This window comes from Lontra canadensis, unplaced genomic scaffold (genome assembly GCF_010015895.1).
Source record: "Lontra canadensis isolate GAN:19392208 unplaced genomic scaffold, GSC_riverotter_1.0 scaffold18, whole genome shotgun sequence".
Taxonomy (NCBI): domain Eukaryota; kingdom Metazoa; phylum Chordata; class Mammalia; order Carnivora; family Mustelidae; genus Lontra; species Lontra canadensis.
In genome coordinates, this window is record NW_022631012.1 from 16,780,139 (window position 1) to 16,800,394 (window position 20,256).

The window sequence follows — 20,256 nt, forward strand, 5'->3', positions numbered from 1 at the left end:
TAACAGATAGACTGATTTGAAGATATCTCCTGTCTGCCATCTGTTTTAGATGTTAATGAGTCACAAAATGCCCAAAAGCAGTAGTCTGAAAGAGACTGAGAAAGCGCTGAGGACTGGAACTGTCGGAAAACAGAATGGCGTCCTTGGGCAAATCCGAGGGTGGTTGGGTAGGTTGTGTAATCAAGCGATGACAGGACCGATGATTAAAATCAACAGCAACTTCACTGATCTTGAAACTAAAATGCTTGCTGGTTTTAGGCGAAACCTCAAGGACGTAGCCTACAAACTTTGGTTACGGTGTGGAATGGTCAGGGAAGTTTGTAGAAGAAGCAGTTCACACGGACCTGTTCAGTTTGGCTGATTAACACTGAACATCGAGTTTTCTGCTCCAGTGGGGACAGAGAGGAGGAAGACCAGTTCTTTCCCCCATGGGGTTCTTCATCTTGGAGGGAAAATATCGCACGACTCTCTATGCTCACGGCAAATCAGCTTTGCCTGGAGCTCTCGGTGTGCTTGGGCCAAGCTTCGTGCCTGCCTAGGGCTTTATTTACTGACATTATCTTGAATTCTCTCATCAGAGATTCCAGTTTACAGATGGAGAAGCAATATTTTTCCCCCTGCATTTTATCGTGTTAACAACACAATATGTTAAATGCGTTGCCAAGGACTGAGACTGAAGACTGATAGGAAAAAGTCCAATCTTGGCTCTGCTATATACCTATGAGGTCTGGAGGAAATTTCGTAATTCATTTGAGCCACAGTTTTCTCTTCTGTAAAACAAAGAAGCTCTCAGCTTCAACGTCAGTATTCTCAGAAAGGCCTTGTTCTTCCTGTCTAAGGAATCTTGTTCCCATCTCCCTAGTCACTGGACCCCATTACCCTGTTTTAGTTTTGGGATAGGCTTTATCACCATCTGAGATGATGTCACGTGCCTTTGGTTTCCATGAATACTGGCAGCCTCCCCACTTGAAGGTAAATTTCATGAGGGCAAGGACTGAACCCCAAATCTGGTTCATGGCACGTGATAGGCATTCAGTAAGTGTCACATGAATGGGTGGTGAGCTAGGCAACAGTTCATAGAGATAGAAAGTAGAAGGTGACTGTACTTAATGTTTGATGTCCTTGTGAAGAATTCCGCTGTGTTCCATTAGAAAGAAAACAAATCATTGCATGCTTTGAACACTGCTGTTAAGGTAGGTAGAAGGGTTTGAGTTTTTCTTTCTGTGTTTTTGTTTTGTTTTTACCATAAGGAAGGTCTGAAAATAAATTGAATTTCTTATCCATTGCGTGATAGGCTGTCCCTGACCCGAGCAAGGCTCCAACAAAAGGAGCAGGGAGACAAACACAACACACAGACACAGGGCAGGATCTTGTGTACCTGTGACTTTGGGAGATGCAGAGAGAAATGTATACCCAGAGCTCACCTGAGTAGGTTTTGGCCTTCACTCCCTCCTACAAGCATTAACCTCAGAGTGAGTGACGTGTTTTACTCTGCCTATGGAAGGCACCGCCAGCCTCCACTGACTTGCTTATCTTTGCTGCTGTTTCAGGATTCTGAGAAGCGAACCCCACTTCACGTGGCTGCGTTCCTGGGAGATGCAGAGATCATCGAACTCCTCATTCTGTCAGGTAAATACCAGCTGTTCTTAAAAGTCAGGTGCAGATGCAAAGTTCAATGACTAGAAATTCAATCACTAGATAAACTACTTCAGCGAACCCAAATAAATTTCTTTATTGTGCTCGTGGAAGTGGATTTGACCAGTGATTTTATCAGTAGACTAAAAAACAATGCAAGAGGTTGTTCTCAATGAAAAATGACATCTTCTGTAAAACATTTATGTTGCCCTGAAAGTCTGATTTCTGATTAATGAGGCCCTGTATTGTAGATGAATTCAGTAGGTGTGAATATCTTTGCATTTTTTTCATTGTTAAAAAAAATAAACAAACAAAACTCATTCCTTAAAGCCTACACAAACAAACACCAAATGTTTGTTTGTATTTATAATACATTTAAATTGGCAAATTGTGGCAAAACAATACTATGTTTTGTCTATGGACACATGACTATGACTATGTAATAAAACATGGAAGGAAAGGAAACATATCAATTTCCAGATAGTGGTTACCTCTGAGGGGTGGTTGAGTGAGAGATATTTTCAGGGAAGGGTAAAAAAGAGACTGCAACTCTGTAAAATATTTTCTTTAAAAAAGATTGGAAGCAGATATGGCAAACATGGTTTTATGATATTATTCTCTTTATTTTCTTAAATATCTCATTGGATTTAGAAATGTCAATGCTTTCATTTTTGGAAACCTGTGTGCTTAGTACATCTCACCAAACTGGTTTCCAAAACCAGTATGTGCTTTCTCCCTTGAGTATTTGCTAGACAGATCCCCGGAATGGATCTGAGCACACACATGTGTCTTGGTGTGGATTGCAGACTGGCTGGCTTTCCCCCTCCTCCTTTTCGTTTAGGGCGATTAAAATCTGGAGGAAATACTTCTGCCCACAGACTATGCAAAAGGCCTATACTAAGGTTTTGCCTTTGTTTGCTGTAGTAAGGGGAAACTGTAGAATTCCAAAGTAGACTATGCAAAGGTAGGAGCTAATTAATGCGTGTATTCAAACAGATGTGGGGAACACTGTAGAAAAAGCAAAACAAAACCCGAGAATTGTGCTGTGATACACCAGGATGATTCACATGGCTTTTACTTTTGTCGTGTTCATGTTCTGGAGGTGGATTTCCCAAGAAACAAGTATTCTGTGCCATACAACGCGTGTGCCCTGTGCTCCTGACAATTGCACGGAGCATAGCTTAGATTTTATGTGGCATTCCTGTGTTTTCAAGAGCAGGCCTTCCTTCTGACAATTTTAAAGATGTTCCAGGGCTATGATCCAAGCAAACACATATTGTTTGGTACAGACACAGACTGTGGCCAAGAGCCAGTACACACCTGGCCGGTGGCCCCGACAGTGGAAATTTGGTCCGTGGAAGATTGTAGGCAGAATCAGTGGGGGTGTAAAATAAAGAATTTTGTGGGATGACACTGAAGTGGTCCCAACCATCCGGATGTATTAAGAGATATCTCAGACTCTCAGAGGAATGCTTAGTTCATGAACGTGCAAATTCAGAATTTTATCTTGGACTCCCAACTTTGTTTTTTGGATTGTTTGTTTTTCCACTTCTGAAGGAAGATGTTAATTCTGCAGCATGAAGTTGACCCAACTGTTTTCTTCAGACATCTGCGGGCTGCTGACTTTCGAGAAATGTGGCTTCACATCACCGTCATGTGAGATGGAGTCCAGCAGCCTCTCTTACGTGGGGCTCACCCAGTAGAGCCTGGAGAGATTGTTCCGTAGATCTCGATTGGCACACCTGTGTGGTCTCAGCATTACTGAGCTGTCAGCCTCTCTAGTATAATTTGGATGGCTCGTGCTACGGAATTTTTCCTCCTCCTCATATCAAATTAGGGAGGCTTAGGGTATGGGAGAGCATTGGGGGAAGTGCTTTAGAAATTTTACTCAACTCTGGAAGCTTAGACAAACTCTTGGAATTCACATGGCTTTAATTTCCCTGAAAGTTCCTTAATTCAATTTGTATATTAAATTCCTGAAGAAATATCATGACAGGAACAGCATGATTGCATTTCTGAGCTTACATCTGGCGCTGATGCTTCAGGGAATCCAACCAAACTGTTTTCCAATTTAATAATGAATGAGGTGCTAATGATTCCCATGTTGGACAAATAATTTAGCCTTGCCAGAATAGCCCATTACAGCTGTGTACTCCATTGTTGTATTAGCCTACGGAGCGTGGTGTAACCCAAGCCCACTCAATTCCTACCGACCTTATCTCCTAGTAGCCAGGAAGATGGAACCCTGAATGTCTCTGAGTAGAAAGGGTGGAATTCAAGCTTTCAAACTTTCCTCTTCTTACAACCGCCGGTTCAGATCCTGGCTTTATTTCCAGCCCCTGCCTCTGGCTTCTGTTTGGGAACTAGCCGAGTCGGGATTAAGGTCAAGAGAAGGTTCAGAGTTTGCTAAATCGTTTGCTGGAGATACATGAATGAGACCAGGCAAGCCCATCAGTGGCTAAGAGTGAAGTGACCAGGGTTGAGCTCCAGGAAGCTGAACACAAGGAAACGATGAGCCTGGTGATAGGACCCGATAGAGAAACTTGGGGTGCACAAGGGTTCAAGTCCTGGGCTGAAGGAAGAAAACTGCAAGTACCCATCTTCTAACATGCCACGTGTTTGTGAGGTGTAACTACTCATTAAAAATGATATTCATTAGGGGCGCCTGGGTGGCTCAGTGGGTTAAGCCTCTGCCTTCGGCTCAGGTCATGATCCCAGGGTCCTGGGATCGAGCCCCACATCAGGCTCTCTGCTCAGCGGGGAGCCTGCTTCCCCCTCTCTCTCTGCCTGCCTCTCTGCCTACTTGTGATCTCTCTCTCTCTCTCTGTCAAATAAATAAATAAAATCTTTTTTAAAAATGATATTCATTAGAACATCGGCCACAAAACAAGTGGTATTCCTGTAAAATTATTTCCTGTGATTTTGTCAAAAGGTGACTCCTTTTCTCAATGCAAATTGTTATCAGAGTAGATGGCAGGTCATTCTTTTGATTTTTTAATGCATAATACATATTCATCCTTTTGTGGTTGTTTTTGATTTTTTTTTTTTTTTTGGAGGTGTTTCTGGTGAAAGAGGGGTGATTAAACCAAGTAGTGCTGGTTTTAGCGTCCTCAGTGTGGTGTGATTATAAAGTAATGAGACGTTTTCTGGTGGGTGTGTCAGCTAGCTCTAAAGGCAAGTCCAAAGGGAGTTTGAAAAATGTTTTAAGCAATTGCTACAAACACTGAATTATCATACACTCTTCCAAGGTCGTTGCTTTGAAGGACAGGGCTCCTGCGCTGTATTGGTCTGTTTGTTTCAAAGCAAAATCAATAGCAAGCTGATTTCATTCTATTATATTTGTATTTCATTTATGATCTTTCTTTCGTATTTATTTATACAATTAAAAGTCAAATTTTGGATAACCCAGCCTTAAGAATCAGTCCTTCTCTCTGGCCTGTAAGGTTTTTCAATCCCTTAGTCTACCTTTTTCCTTTGTTTTACTTCTTCCTAGATGACAAGGCCAAGAGAACAGAAACATTGCCTCTGGGAAAGAGACTTAGTTTCCTTTACTCTTGATCTCTATAAAAAAAAAAAAAATCAAGTGGTAATAGGGGTACAATGTAAGCATACTTTGTCTATAATTAGAGTAGATGCCTGACAACTTTGAGTTGGATCTTTGTTTCTGGAGAATCAGTTATAGCTTAGCACTTTTTTTTTTTTTTTTTTTAATGTTCAAGCTTCAAAATGTCCTTGAGTAAAAAGTGTTTGCCTTTAAATCATTAGACATGCAGACTCTGTGTCCTTCAGTACACAATGGCGCCTGACAGGCAGGTAAATAACATGAAGCTTCCTTTAGAAAAATCAGTTATAAATATTCAATTCGAAACCTTCCGACGTCTCCCTCTGACATGTAAACAAGACTCTTGGACGTGTTGGACGGAAGAGGATGAGGAAGCCTGTGGCAGGGGGATGACACTGATGAAATAGGCCTTCGTCCCCGGTCAGATAACTCTGCTTTTGTCATAATAATTTTGCTGTTCCAGGAGAGGAGATTTTCCTGGCAGCTGGCTGTTTAACCTTTTGGAGGTGGATGCGTGGAGAGACGGAGACTGAAGGAAGCCACCTCCTAGATTTCTAATTATTTTTCCATTCTTCAAGTGACTTTAACACTACACACAAACAGTGCTGGTGTGGGTTGTTTGTGACACGCCCAGTGTGTGTTGCTTTGTGATACTTAGCGAGCTCAGGGTCATTTTTCCCCTTGAAAGAATTTGAATTATTAAACGCCACTTTGGATCTACTTAAAACTGGACGTTTTCAGAATATATAAATAATAATAGGAACAACAATACGATGTAAATGTATAAATTATAAGAAAAAACAATAGAATAGAATATATATTTCATATAATATATAATAACAATATAATGGCAAAATAGAGGAAATAGGCCAAGAATATGAACAAGCAATTCTCAGAGAATGAGTTGCAAATGGCCAGTAAACAAACATCTTAGGAGATCCCCAATCTCACTATTAAACAGAAAAAATTAGAAATAGGATGCTATTTTCTCCCAATCAGATTTGCAGTATTTTAAATGATAACACCAAGTGTTGATGAGGATGTGGGAAATGAAGCAGTCTCATACAGTAGCTCCCTTTGGAGGGCTGAGACTAAGGATTAGGACCAAAAGTGTGCATGACCCATGATGGAAGTCCATTTCTAACGGTCTGTCCTAGATAATGCTTGATGTTTGGATGAGGAATCACATTATGGATGGTCACAGCAGCACTGTTTGTATAAAGAAATATCGGAAACAAATGAAATACCCATCGATGGGGAGAATATCTAAAAAATATAATGTGTTTGTGTGTCGGAATACACGTGGTAATTAAAAAGAATGGACTCATACTGTAAGTGTCAACAGAGATGTCGGTTTTCTTAAATTATTGCATAATGTTTTAAACACACAGGAAGAATATTGTACTGACCACTCAGCTTAATTCTCTCAATTTTCTGTGGTACACAGATTGGCACGTAAAGGGATAAAAGAAACTGGAAGCTTATGTAACAGGCTCAGAGCAGTAGTTTTTTCCCAGTAAGTGGGAAGAGTCCAGCATTGAGGATGATACTAAAGAGGAATTTACTCAAATATATGAATTCATTTAAAAAAACAGTGCATTCATGCATTATTTATATGATCAAAACATGTAGTAAAATAGGAGTGTTGCTTTTTTTTTTTTCTTTTCAGGTATTATTTCTTATTGTATTTATTTTTATTTTTATTTTTTTGCTTTTATTTATTTATTTAATTTCTTTTCAGTGTTCCAAGATTCATTGTTTAGGCACCACACCCAGTACTCCATGCAACACGTACCCTCCTTAATACCACCATCAGGCTCACCCAACCCCCCACCCCCCACCCCTCCAAAACCCTCAGTTTGTTTCTCGGAGTCCACAATCTCTCATGGTTTGTCTTCCCCTCCGATTTCCCCCTACTCCCTTCTCTCCATCTCCCAATGCTCTCCATGCTATTGCTTATGCTCCACAAGGAAGTGAAACCTTATGATAATTGACTCTCTCTGCTTGACTTACTTCACTCAGGACTGTTGCCTTTCATCGGGGCAGGCAGGTTTTCATAGCTGCTGTTCAAACCGGCTCAATGGAAGAGACACTAAGGAACTTCTCTTTTAACCAAGAAGCGTCCTTCAATGAGCAACTGTTAACTTAGGTCTGCCCTGGCCTTAGAACTAAGTTGGCACATTGTGCCGTTGGCTGATGCCCCAGTTTCTATCCCTGAGTCCCTGGCTCTGATCTGCTAATAGTGAGCAAGCGTTAGGTAGTGCTTACCATGGGCCAGAAAGTGATCTTGGGGCTTTCGTGGTTCATCCTTCTTGACTGTTCAGTGTTTCTACAGAGTGGGCTCATTGCATACAGACTATTTCAGTACTTGCTTTTTTCCCATAACAGTAGTTTGTGAACATCTCTCCACATTATTAGGAATTCTTATAAGTCACCACAGCTACCTCATATGGCTATATAAGGATTTATTTAACCAACTCTTCTTTGTCTATCCTCAAAGTTTCCAGCATTTTACTTTCACAACTAACCTTTTATAATACATTCATGAGGATTCATATTAACATTAACCCACAGTTACTTCCTTTAGAAACATGTTATAGAGCATTCTAGTGCACACACACACAAAGACAGAAATAGGTTGTGTGTATAAGGGAGGGAGGGAGGGAGGATGGGGGGGCAGGGAGAAGGTAGAGGGAGACTTAAGGTAAGATTTCAACACACAGTGGACAAAGCAGGTGGGTGCAGGTCTGGGCAGGTACCACACACAGGCACTGTGCCCCTTGTTAGTTTCCTCATGGTCTGCCTGGTGAGGAGCTACTGGGTTGAGATACTTAGATTCAAAATGAGGTGATGAGATGACATTTGGAGAGATGGCAAAAGATTCCATCAGATTCTAGAGCTCTCTCACCTTTGAGTGGTCATGGACTTCCGTGGTCCACCTTTTCTGGGTGTGCGGACTTGCCTCTGTTCTGTAGCTGGGGGTCTACCTGTGGGGTCAGCTACAGTGATTGTGGAGGGAAGAGAGCATGAGTAGGAACAATGAGACCAGGAAGGAACACATTGTTAACCTGAAAATTTCTTTTCAAATTCAACTGTGCAACCAAGGTTATCTAGAAATCCAACAGCAGTTTTGGTTCCTAATTCTTTACTCTCCTGGGGTGAGCCTTAGGAACATCCTGGAAGAGACTATGACTGGTCTACTTTATACAGGGAAATGTCATTTTATTTTTACCAGGGAGAAGGGCCACTAACTGAGAACAAAAAATAACATAAGGAAAAGCATCTCAATCCTCCCCATTTTTATGAAGAAACATAACAACTCAAATGTGCTAGCTTTCTTAAGAATGTTTGATAGTAAATATTTCAAACACAGAAAATATGGAGAATGATATAATAAGCTTTAAGAAATCTTAACATTTTTTCCATGTTTGTATCTTTTTTTTTTTTTAGTTTTTATTTATTTATTTGAGAGAGTCAGAGAGAGAGAGAGAGCATGAGAAGGGGAAGGGTCTCCCACTGAATGGGGAGCCCGATGCAGGGCTCCATCCTGGTACTCCAGGGTCATGACCTGAGTTGAAGGCAGAAGCTTAACCAACTGAGCCAGCCAGGCGCCCCCTCATACATTTTTCCTAAATAAAATATTGAAGACACACTTGAGCCCACTTGACAGAACTCCTTCAGCCTTTCTCCCACCACCCCTCCCTGGAAACAACCACTATCCACAGTTGGTATCTGTTTCTTTAGCCACATTTACCATTTTTATTTCATGCCTGTGTATCCACAAACCAGGTATAGAATTGTTTTTGTAAATTTAAAAACTTGATATAACTGGCATTATGCCACAGGTAATACTTTGCAACCTCATTTGTTCATTCATTTTGTGTTTTTGAAGTGCATCTGTTTCTGTATAGGTAAAACTTCAGTCCCTCCATTTCCATGATGAGGGCATTCCATTGTATGAATATACCAAACATATTTCTCCATTTTCCTCTCAACCAACACTTAAGATTCCAGTTTCTTGCTGTTATGAACATGCTGCAGTGAACATTCTTATAGAGTTTGTCCAGGGTATACAACTGGGGGTTGCTGGGTAGTAGGGCACACGTATTGTCAATTTTCCCAGGTGGAACCAAACTGCTTCCCGAAGACGGTTGTACCAGTCCATGCTCCCACTGCCTATATGGAAGTCTTAGTATTTCTCCATACCCTTGCTAACTCTTGGCATTGCCCTACTTTATAATTTTCACCAATTTGATGGGTGTGAAATGGTATGTTAATGTTGCTTTCATATGCCTCTCCTTCTTGAATTTTGAGAAGTCTATTTTTCTAGGCGTCTTGCCATTTGGGGTTCTTCTTGCATTAGCTTTTGAAGTTTATGCACATGCAATGCAAAATTTACTCTCTCAAAGACTATGAATAATAAAATGTGTATTTCTGTTTCATATTATTATAACCAGTGCTTGGCGCTAAAAGGAGAAAGGTGGGAAAGAAGGAAATGAAATCAAGAGGGAATATATATTTGAAAATAGATATACGAAAATGGAGGAAGAGAGAGAGATGGACTGAGGGAGAGAGGAATGAGTGTAAGGAATGGAGAGAAAGATGGGGACAGTGAAAGGGAAGCTTAATCAGTGTTTGGTTGAATGGCTAGTGATGGAGTGAAGCACAGTGCCCAGGAACTTGGGCACTGAAATCAGACTGCCTGGGTTCAAGTCTGCCCCTTCCTAGCTGGCTGCCTGGAGACTGTTAATTCTCATGGCCTTTGTTCCTTCGTCTATGAAATTGGCATTGTAATAGCATCTCCCTATTGAATGGACTACACGTGTGTTAGCGTACAGAGTAAGAGCTCAGATTATGTTAGCAACTTTGAACAAGGCTCCTGGCTGTCGCTGAGCTGTAATAATAGAATTGTAGCTCTTAATTTTTTTTTTATTTTTTAAAGATTTTTCTGTATTCACAAGTGGGCAGAGAGGCAGGCAGAGAGAGAGGAGGAAGCAGGCTCCCCACTATGCAGAGAGCCCGATGTGGGGCTTGATGCGGGGCTCGATTCCAGGACCCTGAGATCATGACCTGAGCTGAAGGCAGAGGCCCAAACCACTGAGCCACCCAGGCGCCCGAACTGTAGCTCTTTAGAACTAAAGGGAGCTCCTCAGCCAATGAGTCTCCAAGTCTGGCCTCTACTGCGTAGCATTTGGATCTGCACTGTCGAACACGGTAGTCACAAACCAGCTGTGGCTCCTGAGCACGTGATGTGTGGCCAGGTTCGGTGCAGATGTGCTGTAAGGATGAAACACACATTGGATTTTGAATGCATATTTTTTTGAATTTTTTGAATTTTTGAATATATATTTTTCATCTGCATGAAAAAAAGAATGTAAATTCCCTCAATAATTTTTTTCAATAATTTTTTTAAAAGATTTTATTTATTTATTTGACAGAGATCACAAGTAAGCAGAGAAAGGAGGGGAAGCAGGCTCCCTGCTGAGCAGAGAGCCGGATGCGGGGCTCAGTCCCAGGACCCTGGGATCATGACCTGAGCCGAAGGCAGAGGCTTAACCCACTGAGCCACCCAGGCGCCCTGCCCTCAGTAACTTTTAAACTCGATTGCATGATGTTTTGGATGTATTGAGTTAAGTAAAATATATAATTAAAATTAATTTTTCTTGTTTTCTTTGTCCCCTTTTTAATGTGGCTACTACAAGACTTAAAATTGCATCGCTGACTCCCATCACATTCCCACCAGACAGCGCAGACTTTGAGGCTCTGAGTCTGAGCTGACTCGGTACCTGTGGCAGGTGTCGCATCTGTTCCTTCCTCCACATCCTGTTCCTTCCTCCAAACTTGCTGAAGGAAGGGATGACTAGAGTGGGGAGAAGGACATCGTGCGGATGGGTAGGTGGCAGCCCAGACCCGGAGTGTGCTGTGGCCCAGGTGTTGTCCCTCTCAGATGACTGGTTCGACTTTGTGACAGGACGTTCCTTAAAAATGGACAGGGCGAGCAAAGGGAAGCTTGAGGCAGGCTTCCCCGGGGGAGGAGACTTGCCCCCAGCCCTTTCGGGTGTCCACTCCGGAGCAGTTAACCCGGGACTTCCTGCTCCAGGGGAGGGAGATACCTACTGCCTTTGATTCCTAGCATCCCCACGCTGATCTCATCTGAGCCTGTTGAGGTAAGGGCTTGAGCCTCCTAGGTGAGCTGCCTGGATGGAGTCAGTAGAAGTAGGATTTGAAGCTTGATAAACTAAACAACAATTTTTCAGTGGCTTTCAACCCTGACAGCATATTAAAATAATCTTGGGTCTTGGGGAGCTTTTAAAAACTATTTGTGCCTGGCCTCATCTCAAACCAACGAAATCAGAATGGCGGGGGTGGGGGGAGACATTTTTTCTTTGCTTTAGGGAGTATTATGTTCTTGTTTTCTAGAATCAATATTGTTGATGGTATTTGTTCTTCAGTTAAACAGAAAAATATTGTAAGGTCTATGATTTGGTATTTATTTTTTAGCTGGTGGCTTAAACTGAATTTTGAGCTCACTTTTTTTTTTTTTTAATTTTGAGAGAGTGAGTGGGGGGAGGGGCAGAGGAAGAGGGAGAGAGAGAGTATTAAGCAGACTCCATGCCCAGGTGGAGCCTAATGCAGGGCTTGATCTCAAGACCCTGAGATCACCACCTGGGTGGAAACCAAGAGTCTGACACTTAACCGACTGAGCCACGCACGTGCCCCTCTAGCTCACCTTGACCCATGAAAGTCTCCTGTTGCCTTTTTCTTTCACTTTTTAAAAATAAGTTTCTACTTTTCAGCTCTCAGCTGTCCTTGGGCTCACAGAGATGAATCAGTCCTGCTTCCACTGGACTCATTTTCTTGGCCCTTGTTCCAGAGGCATCCCGTGCGCACTTCCCCTCCCCCACCTTACTTTCTGGTTCCTTTGATTCATCCCTCCAGTCTTCTTCCCCGGGAGCGCCCTTCCTTGTTGGCCTGAGGCTAACATAGGTTCCTCTTGTTACATCTACAAAGATATCACACAAAATTATTTCACAAAATTTTCCATCTGAGCAAAAGACTGATCAAAACTTCAAACCTGGGGGAACTGGGTGGCTCAGTGGGTTAAGCATCTGCCTTCAGCTCAGGTCATGATCTCAGGGTCCTGGGATCGAGTCCTGATTGAAGCTCCTTGCTCAGTGGGGCATCTGTTTCTCTCTCTGCCCCCCCCCCACACTCATGCTCACACGTGCACTGTCTCTCTCAAATAAATAAAATATTTTAAAAAAACAAAACAAAACCCGCCCCCCCCTAAAAGGAAGCTGATGTTGGGTGTTTCTGTGGTGGGCTTGCACTCATGGGGAACTGAGAGTCTATCTCGGAAGGAAGGCATTCTCTACTCTTGGAATCCATTCACATGGAGCTTTTGTCCCCCGATTGGTGACGTGGCTCCCAGAAAGTTGAGCGTGAGGGCACGTCCCTGAATGTGAGTTGGTTCTGGCCCATCTGAAACTGTCTGCCTGCCGCCCTCCCCTCCCCAAGCGGAAGGAGCTCTGAGCAACGTGCATAGGCTTCATGTTACGTCTGTCCAAAGCTCTATGGAAGTCGGCTGCTTGCTCCCAAGATATCTGGCTTGTGCCAGGGAAATCATCGAGAGTCTTGGATAGAACAGATTTCTGTGAATCCCCTTAGCCCAGATCAAGTCTCATCAAACTCAACTTTATAAGATTGGTTTAAAATCCAGCTGACCTCTAGTATACCTTTGTTGGAACGCAGCTCATCTTTGACAGTTTGCCAAGAAGGCCATTGTGTGCCCCATGAGGTTAAGTCTACTTAGTGACTAAAAATAACGTATGTGACTATGTATTTTATAGATAAAATTTTATATTTGTATATAATCATATATTTTGTATGTATATATGCATATATATTTACATTACACACATACCTGCAAAGTTCTTCATTCTTCAGGATCTACATGACCCTACTCCTGGAGAATCTCAGCCTTTTTACCACTGTGTCCCCTATCCAATGAGATATCGCACTTCTTGTCTAGTCTTTTCCCAATTCTTGTGCCATTTTCAGCTCCTGATTTCAATTTTTCTACTGTATTGGGTCTCTCCTTCTGTTTGGTGGCTAGAAAGTACATGACTGATACAAAAGGAAAAAAAAAAAAAGAAATAGGGTGGTTGTACAAGGCAGATGAGAGCACAAGATATCCCATTTGACTTAACATGAGTAGAATTTCCCCTGACTGCATTATGCCTCTGACTTGTGCTTTTGCTTTCAGGAGCTCGTGTCAATGCCAAGGACAACATGTGGCTCACCCCACTGCACCGGGCTGTTGCCTCCAGAAGTGAAGTGAGTGATTATCTTATTTAATCTAGTACCTCCAAGCCCTAGAGAGTAGGCACTTACCAGGCCAGGGGAAGGAGGGAGGCAGGGGGCTAAACAGGCTAGAGGACAAGGGACATGGAAATGAATGAATGGCGGGTTCAGCTCTGTGTAGATGGAACGAGCGCTGTAGTGGAGGTAGGTCTGATGGCAGAGGTTAGGTCACATGGCAGAGGACTGGGGGTCCTCTGAGCGCTGGGGTGTGGTCACAGGGTAAGTATGAACCTGACAGCATTTGGGACCTCGGGAGGGTGAGGCAGAGGAGAGGCCCCTGGGTGAATGGTGGGGCCATTAACTGAGAAGGCCGAGGTGGAGCAGCAGGGAGAGGAAGCTGGTCAGTCCTGCATGAACATCCTGAGCTCCGCAAACATGTCACCAGAATGGACGCTCCGCAAGGGCGGGGACCTGTGTTTTGTTCCCTGGTGTATCCCAAGCCTGCTCCACGGTAGGTGCTCAAGCAAGAATTTATTTTGAATTCTGGAAATGCTGGTGAAGATGGTTTTAGATGATCACGATTCATACAGTCCGATCTAGCACGTCGGAACGGAGAGGAGGGTCGTTGACGCTACAGCGCACGGAGCAGCTGGTTCAGGGAAAGTAAAAGTGGTGAAAAGAGAACCAGTGTGGGTGAGGAGAGGTGGGGAATGCTGGTGACTGTGAGCCCTGAAGCCCGGTCAGAGGGGTCTCTCACCGTCCTGGGAGACCAGAGGCTCTTACCCAGGAGGCACTTGTCATTGGATGACTAGTCTTGGTGGCGGATTTGACCAGATGACTCCTCTGCTGCTGGAGAAGGAGCTGGGCTCCCCGTCTGTCCGGCAGCAAGTGCTGTCGCCGAGGGTGCCTGCTAATGTCACAGGGGTCGGTGCCTGTCACCAGTGTCAGCTTTTCCTCTTTGGCAACTGTCTGGAAATTTCACAAAATACTTGGTACCTGACACTTTTCTCAGTGCTCATAATCTTCCTTGCTGTGCTGTGTGAGTTGAGCAGTTTTTATAAGGTGTGGTTTGTGTTGGGACGCCTGGGTGGCTCAGTTGGTTGGGCGTCTGCCTTCTGCTCAGGTTGTGATCCTGGGGGCCTGGGATTGAGCCGAGCATTGGGCTCCCTGCTCAGCGGGGAGCCTGCTTATCTCTCTTCCTCTTCCTCTATATGTGCTCTCTTTCTAGCTCTCATGCTCTCTCAAATGAATAAATAAAATTTAAAAAAAGAAAAAAAAAAGAAAAAAAAGAGAAGGTGTGGGTTGTGTTCTCTTTTCTGAGGGCCCCAGGGAATGAGGAAGGTTAATGATCCTAAGTTGCCGGGCTTATGCTCTGGGGAATCCAGAACCTTCTTATGGTCATTTCTGTTTTACCTGGGAAAGCAGGGACAGTGGCTGCTTGCGTTGGTATGACCAGCTTCATGAGACCAGCTCCTTCAGAGAAGTATTTCCTGGTCTTTTAAGACCATGTGATCTTCAGCAAATTTCTTTTTAAGGATCTTCTGAAAAATATGGGTTTGTTTCCTCTTTTAACAAGAACCAGGTCTTTTAAGTTAAAAAAAAAAAAATTTCACTAAGCACTTCCTATATTCCAGGCCTTGTGCTTAGGAGGCACGTAGTCTAGTGGGACAGAAAAACAGAAGACTAGATGATTTCAGAACTATGGGATCTTTCCCAAGTGCTCTCTCCCTTTGCTAGGTCCGCTACTTGCTTCAGTCCCCAAAACATCCATGGCAGCAACCATCCGCTTGCCTTCTTTACCGGTCTTTAGGGTGAGTTCAGTCAACCCAGTGACCGATCAGTCTATCTGAGAAAGGCGTTTGTTGCTTCTCTAAGGAACCAGCTCCCTCTGCAGGTTTGCTGGGGGAAAAAAATCCCTTTCAGGTGTCTCTTGGCTGGGAAGGAATTAAACACAGGCCCTGAGTTGTAAATAATCAGGGTCATATATAAACTTGTGAAAGAGGATGACTTCCTATTAATATCTACTACAACAAGTTAAAAAGTTTCTTATGAATATTGGGTCTCTGTAACCATCTCTGGAACTGACTGTGAGCACGTCTCTGTGCCTGGCAGTTCTAAATTCAGATTTCTTGCTTCCTTTGAATCGGATGCTACTGCCTATACATTGTGCCTCCCCTAAGTCACAGCTGAGGCAAGAGAAATGGGCTTGATGGGGAAACAGCAGAGAAGGTTTGGGTTGGTGTTTTGAGAGCTGGCTGCCGAAGGGGACCTGTGTGCTCAGGTGAGAGCTGGCACGTCGGTCCATTGCTTGGATTGGCAAACACCAGTATTACTTATATGAATATGAATTAAAAACCCTTTCTTCATTGAAAGGCTTATAAACTCTGTACTGTCCTCAAAGACCTTTGCTTCTAAATTGTAGGTAATTGATGGTTCCGGGTTCAATTAGGGGACCAGAAGCACCGAGGGAGATCCAAGATAAGATATTTATTATAGTAATTAGACCTTCCACGATTGTGTGAGCTGCTGCAGAAGTTTGTGTCAGGCTGTCCCCATGGGTTCTGTGTGATCGTGAAGTCACTGTCCGCAGGCAGGGTCTGCTGCTGGGGGAGGATAAAAACTGCTGCGGGCTTCAGCTTAGAGCTTGCAGGCACGTGGCCCAAGGGTGGGAGAAACTGAGGGAGATACTGCAAGTCCTGAAGGTGCACCGGAGATGCCTCGTGCCAGCACGTGGCTCCAGCTGGTCGGTGACGACGTAGGCAAGCTGCCCCAGCACAGACGCCCAGCACAGTGGTCAGCCTGTGCTTTCGTCGTGCCTTCCAGAAAGCATGAAGAGTGCTCTTGTGGCCAACAGGACCGGGGCGGAGATCCCGAGCAAAGTAGTTCCAACATAGGCTAAGTTGGAACTATATAAAACAACCCCTGAAATTGTTATCCTATTCTAATTAAAAAGACCTTCTCTATATTAAGTTCCTTGAAATGAGTGCCGCCCGTATTGCTTGTCATTGTGTTTCTAGGATCTTGGCTGCTCGGTAAACAATTGTTTTGTTTACAGTGGGTTTTTTTTTAAATATTTTAAAAAGGATTTCATTTATTTGAGAGAGAGAGCACAAGCAGGGGGAGCTGCGGAGGGAGAGAGAGAAGCAGGCTTCTTGCCGAGCAAGGGGCCTGATGCGGGGCTTGATCCCAGGACCCTGGGGTCATGACCTGAGCCAAAGGCAGATGCTGCACCGACTGAGCCACCCAGGTGCCCCTAAACAATTGTTTTCTGAGTGATTCATTAAAGACTGTCGTTCTAATAACATAAGCTAGGTTAACTTGATTCTCTGTACAACCGTTAACATAGAACTAGTCTGCACCACAGAGAAGGCCAGTGGCAGTCATCTTGCAGGTATGCAAGTTAAACCCATCTGAAGCTTGTTTCTGAAGTGTAGCCCTGGGAGCCATTTCAGCTACTGGAACCTGCACCATCAGGGTGAGTGTCAAAATTGTATTCAGCACAGGTACCCGTGGAAGTCAGAGATATCAGTATAAGTCAAGAGTTCTGAGCTTTCTTTCCATCCAGGAAAACTTTATGGCCCAATTTCTATGTCTGGAAAAATCATGTTCATTGCTAAATTTACTTCCTGAGCTTGTAACAGCAATGGGCATATCAGATCATCTTACTGATTAAACATCCACCCATGCCTGACAGAAAAGCGCCTACACAGACCGGAAAGCAGAACAAGGCAGGGTCATACCCACTGAAAATGCTTCAACGTGGATTGGGTTCTGGAGATAAACCTTCAGGCCTTTTCCTGGTACTGACCAGGCTGTGCCGTGTGCTTCCTTCCGACCCAGTCCCAATCCTCCTGATCTGGAACCCACCCCTGCCCATGTCTGGGGTGCCCAGGGAGGACACAGCCAAACAAGTAATGGAGCCAAGCAGCACTGTCCGTTGACTCACCAACCCCCCCACCGACTGCTCCCACTGTGAGAAGACATGAAGAGGGTCTCTTGCCAGAATATGAGGGGAACAAGTTGTGCAGTTCTAGATAACATAGACGAACAAGATTTGGGCCTTACAGGGAGAGTTTCCGGAAGCATTGTGAGTTATTTCATATCATTTCTCCTGTTTAGCTTATTCTTGCTGCTTTTTGGTTTTCTTTCTTGGAAAAGAGCAGCCCTGGGGACAGGAATTAAATCCATGCGAACCCGGCCAGTGTAATACATGTTTGTTGAAGGCCGCTCGATGCAAGGCACAGTTACATGTGCTACACGGGCCGGAAAGTGTGCAAAGTGTGTCTTCTAGGACACGGTATTTAGGGCAGACAACCAGGCACACAGCCTGCTGTGGCCTACGTCCAAATGCAGCCGGCCTTTCACACATGCATTTTCTTCTAGAGTGACCGGGGAGCAGCTCCTTTGGTGAACTTTTCACTTTCCTGTTCTGGAGGCTGCCTTTTGGCTAGCGGAGTTAAAAATGATTGTATCCTATCTTTAGGCTATAGAATTGGGGATGTTGTGTCCAAATATATATTGTCACAGTGAGCATTTATGGAGCACTTAGTGTGTGCTCTTTCTGCGCACGCTTCTGTTTTAACCTCTCAGCCACTCTTTGAGAGACTGATAGCGCTCTTCATCCTAATTTAGGAATCGTAACCTCAGAGGAGTCCGGGAACGAGCCTGGCTCGTGCAGGCAGTAAGCGGAGGAGAATGTAACTTGAGACACCGCTCCCTTAACCCCCATGCTCAGCGACTTCCCTCAGATCCCATGAGCGCCCTGACGGAAACTGTGCCAACCACTAAAATGGGTCTACTTTTTGTCTGTGCAGACAGAAGTCCTGACAAGCATAGAAACAGTTCCCAGAGCCGAGCGGGATAAGCATTTTATCTTACAGTTTAAATTTTAAAACTCATGTTTCCCCCCTTCTCTAAAAAAACATTGTCATTACTGTGAGCTAAATGCCAGTAGACAGGAGGATTAGGAAAATTATATGGGAGACTAGAATGTTACTGCTTTCCCTAAATTATCTTTAGGGTTATAAAAAGGTGATCACATGGAGAACATAGTACCTGGAATGGGAAGAAAGTAAGCATTTTAGGACCTATTAGTTGGACTGTAGATGAGTGATACTCAGATTTACTGTGGAGTCGAGTCATCTGAGGTGCTTGTCACAAGTACCTGTTCTAGAACCTCATCTCCGGAGATTTTGATGAAGCTTAGGGTTGTGCCCAGAAATCTGCATTTTTAAAAAAAAAGATTCTGACACAGGTGGTCTATATACCACACTCTGAGAGCTGAGATTGAAGACTGGGAATACTTCAGTGTCTGGCCTTCCCAGTGTTGAAAACAAGTACTTCTTCTTCTTCTTCCCTTTTTTTTTTTTTTTTGAGATTTATTTATGTATTTATTTACTTGAATCCAACTAGTTAACATATAATGTATTATTTGTTTCAGGGGTACAGGCCTGTGAATCATCAGTCATACACAATTCACAGCACTCACCATAGCACATACCCTCCCCAATATCCATCACCCAGCCACCCCATCCCTCAGAACCCCCCCCACCTTTAGCAACCCTCAGTTTGTTTCCTGAGATTAAGAGTCTCTTAGGGATTGTCTCTCTCTCTCTGGTTTCACCGTGTTTCATTTTTTTCCTCTGAAAGCCAGCACTTCTTGAATAGTTCCCTCTGAGTTCTTTCATATCCCAAAGTGAGTCCCCTTTGTACTGTTAGTCGTTAGAGTAATTGTACTCTAATAATAATTCTAATAATAAAGGGTGAGTTTAATTTAATAATGAGTACTTTTGGAGGAATTTTCAATTAATTGAATGAATTAATTGGGTACCAATTCATGCAGTTCCTACAGAATATGAAATTGCTCTAATCAATAGAGGATAAAAGCCCCAGATGATCTCAGTAATAGAGTAAATGCCTTCAGGACGTGAGTGTAGCCTCCGGGACATCAGCCCATGGTAAATGTCTTGTTAATACTTGCATATTATTAATAAGAGAGTTTGCTAATGATTATACCAATATATTTATTCTATCCAAATTATTGAGTATATGGTATGTGTAAGGCACCTGCCAGGCTTTGGGGAGAGTACAGAAAATTATTTGGCTCAGACCCCAGTCTAAAGCCACTTACAGTTTATAGATTTTGACATTGTCTATGCCTGCAAGGACTCTGGATAGTCATAAACAGTTACTTTTCCATGAGTAATTTGTGACCACTTAAATACGATGTACATTCGAGAGGGAAAAAACAAATATTAAGGGCAACGGTTTTTAAGACACATGCATCCTGTTTCTTCTCGTCTTTTCCATGTGCCATAGGGTCTGTTTCTACTTCTTATTACAGGGTTGGAGTGGCCTTTTGTGAAAATAGAAGGTCATAAAAAGTAGAAATAAGCTGACTGTAAATGCCATCCCCAGTTCCCTTCCATGTGACATCCCATTACAGTTTCTCTCCCTATTATTCCCTTGACTGATACAGCGCAGCCTTCTATGGAGTGTAATCCAAGAAGGTGGGCAGTGCGAACGCTGAATGCTGACTGGGCTGATGCCTCCATTCGGGAGAAATGCTGGACTCCCACATGTGTTTATTCACTAAAAGAGAAACAAAGGCTTTGAAGGGGCATTACTCACAGTGTCACAGTGCGATGTGTGTATCCTTCTCAGCCTGTGAGCTTTTGTCTTAAGACTGTAATGAAAAGAGCAAGCATTCAGAAACTTTTAGAGCACTTGGACAGAGTTGTTTCATGCCTGCCAAA

At 43.5% G+C, this 20,256-nt stretch overlaps 1 protein-coding gene across 12 annotated transcripts in view; it reads left to right on the top strand.

Annotated features, from left to right (window-relative positions):
- Positions 1-20,256, top strand: part of ANKRD44 (ankyrin repeat domain 44) — a 311,506-nt gene that overhangs the window by 158,492 nt on the left and 132,758 nt on the right. For all 12 annotated transcript variants that reach the window (XR_004382975.1, XM_032860168.1, XM_032860169.1 and 9 more), the window contains exons 3-4: positions 1,551-1,629; positions 13,464-13,534. Coding sequence is in view for 11 of the 12 variants with exons in the window: in XM_032860168.1 (XP_032716059.1) it covers positions 1,551-1,629; positions 13,464-13,534 (150 nt within the window). In the remaining variant the exon portion in view is untranslated. The remainder of the gene's footprint in view (positions 1-1,550; positions 1,630-13,463; positions 13,535-20,256) is intronic.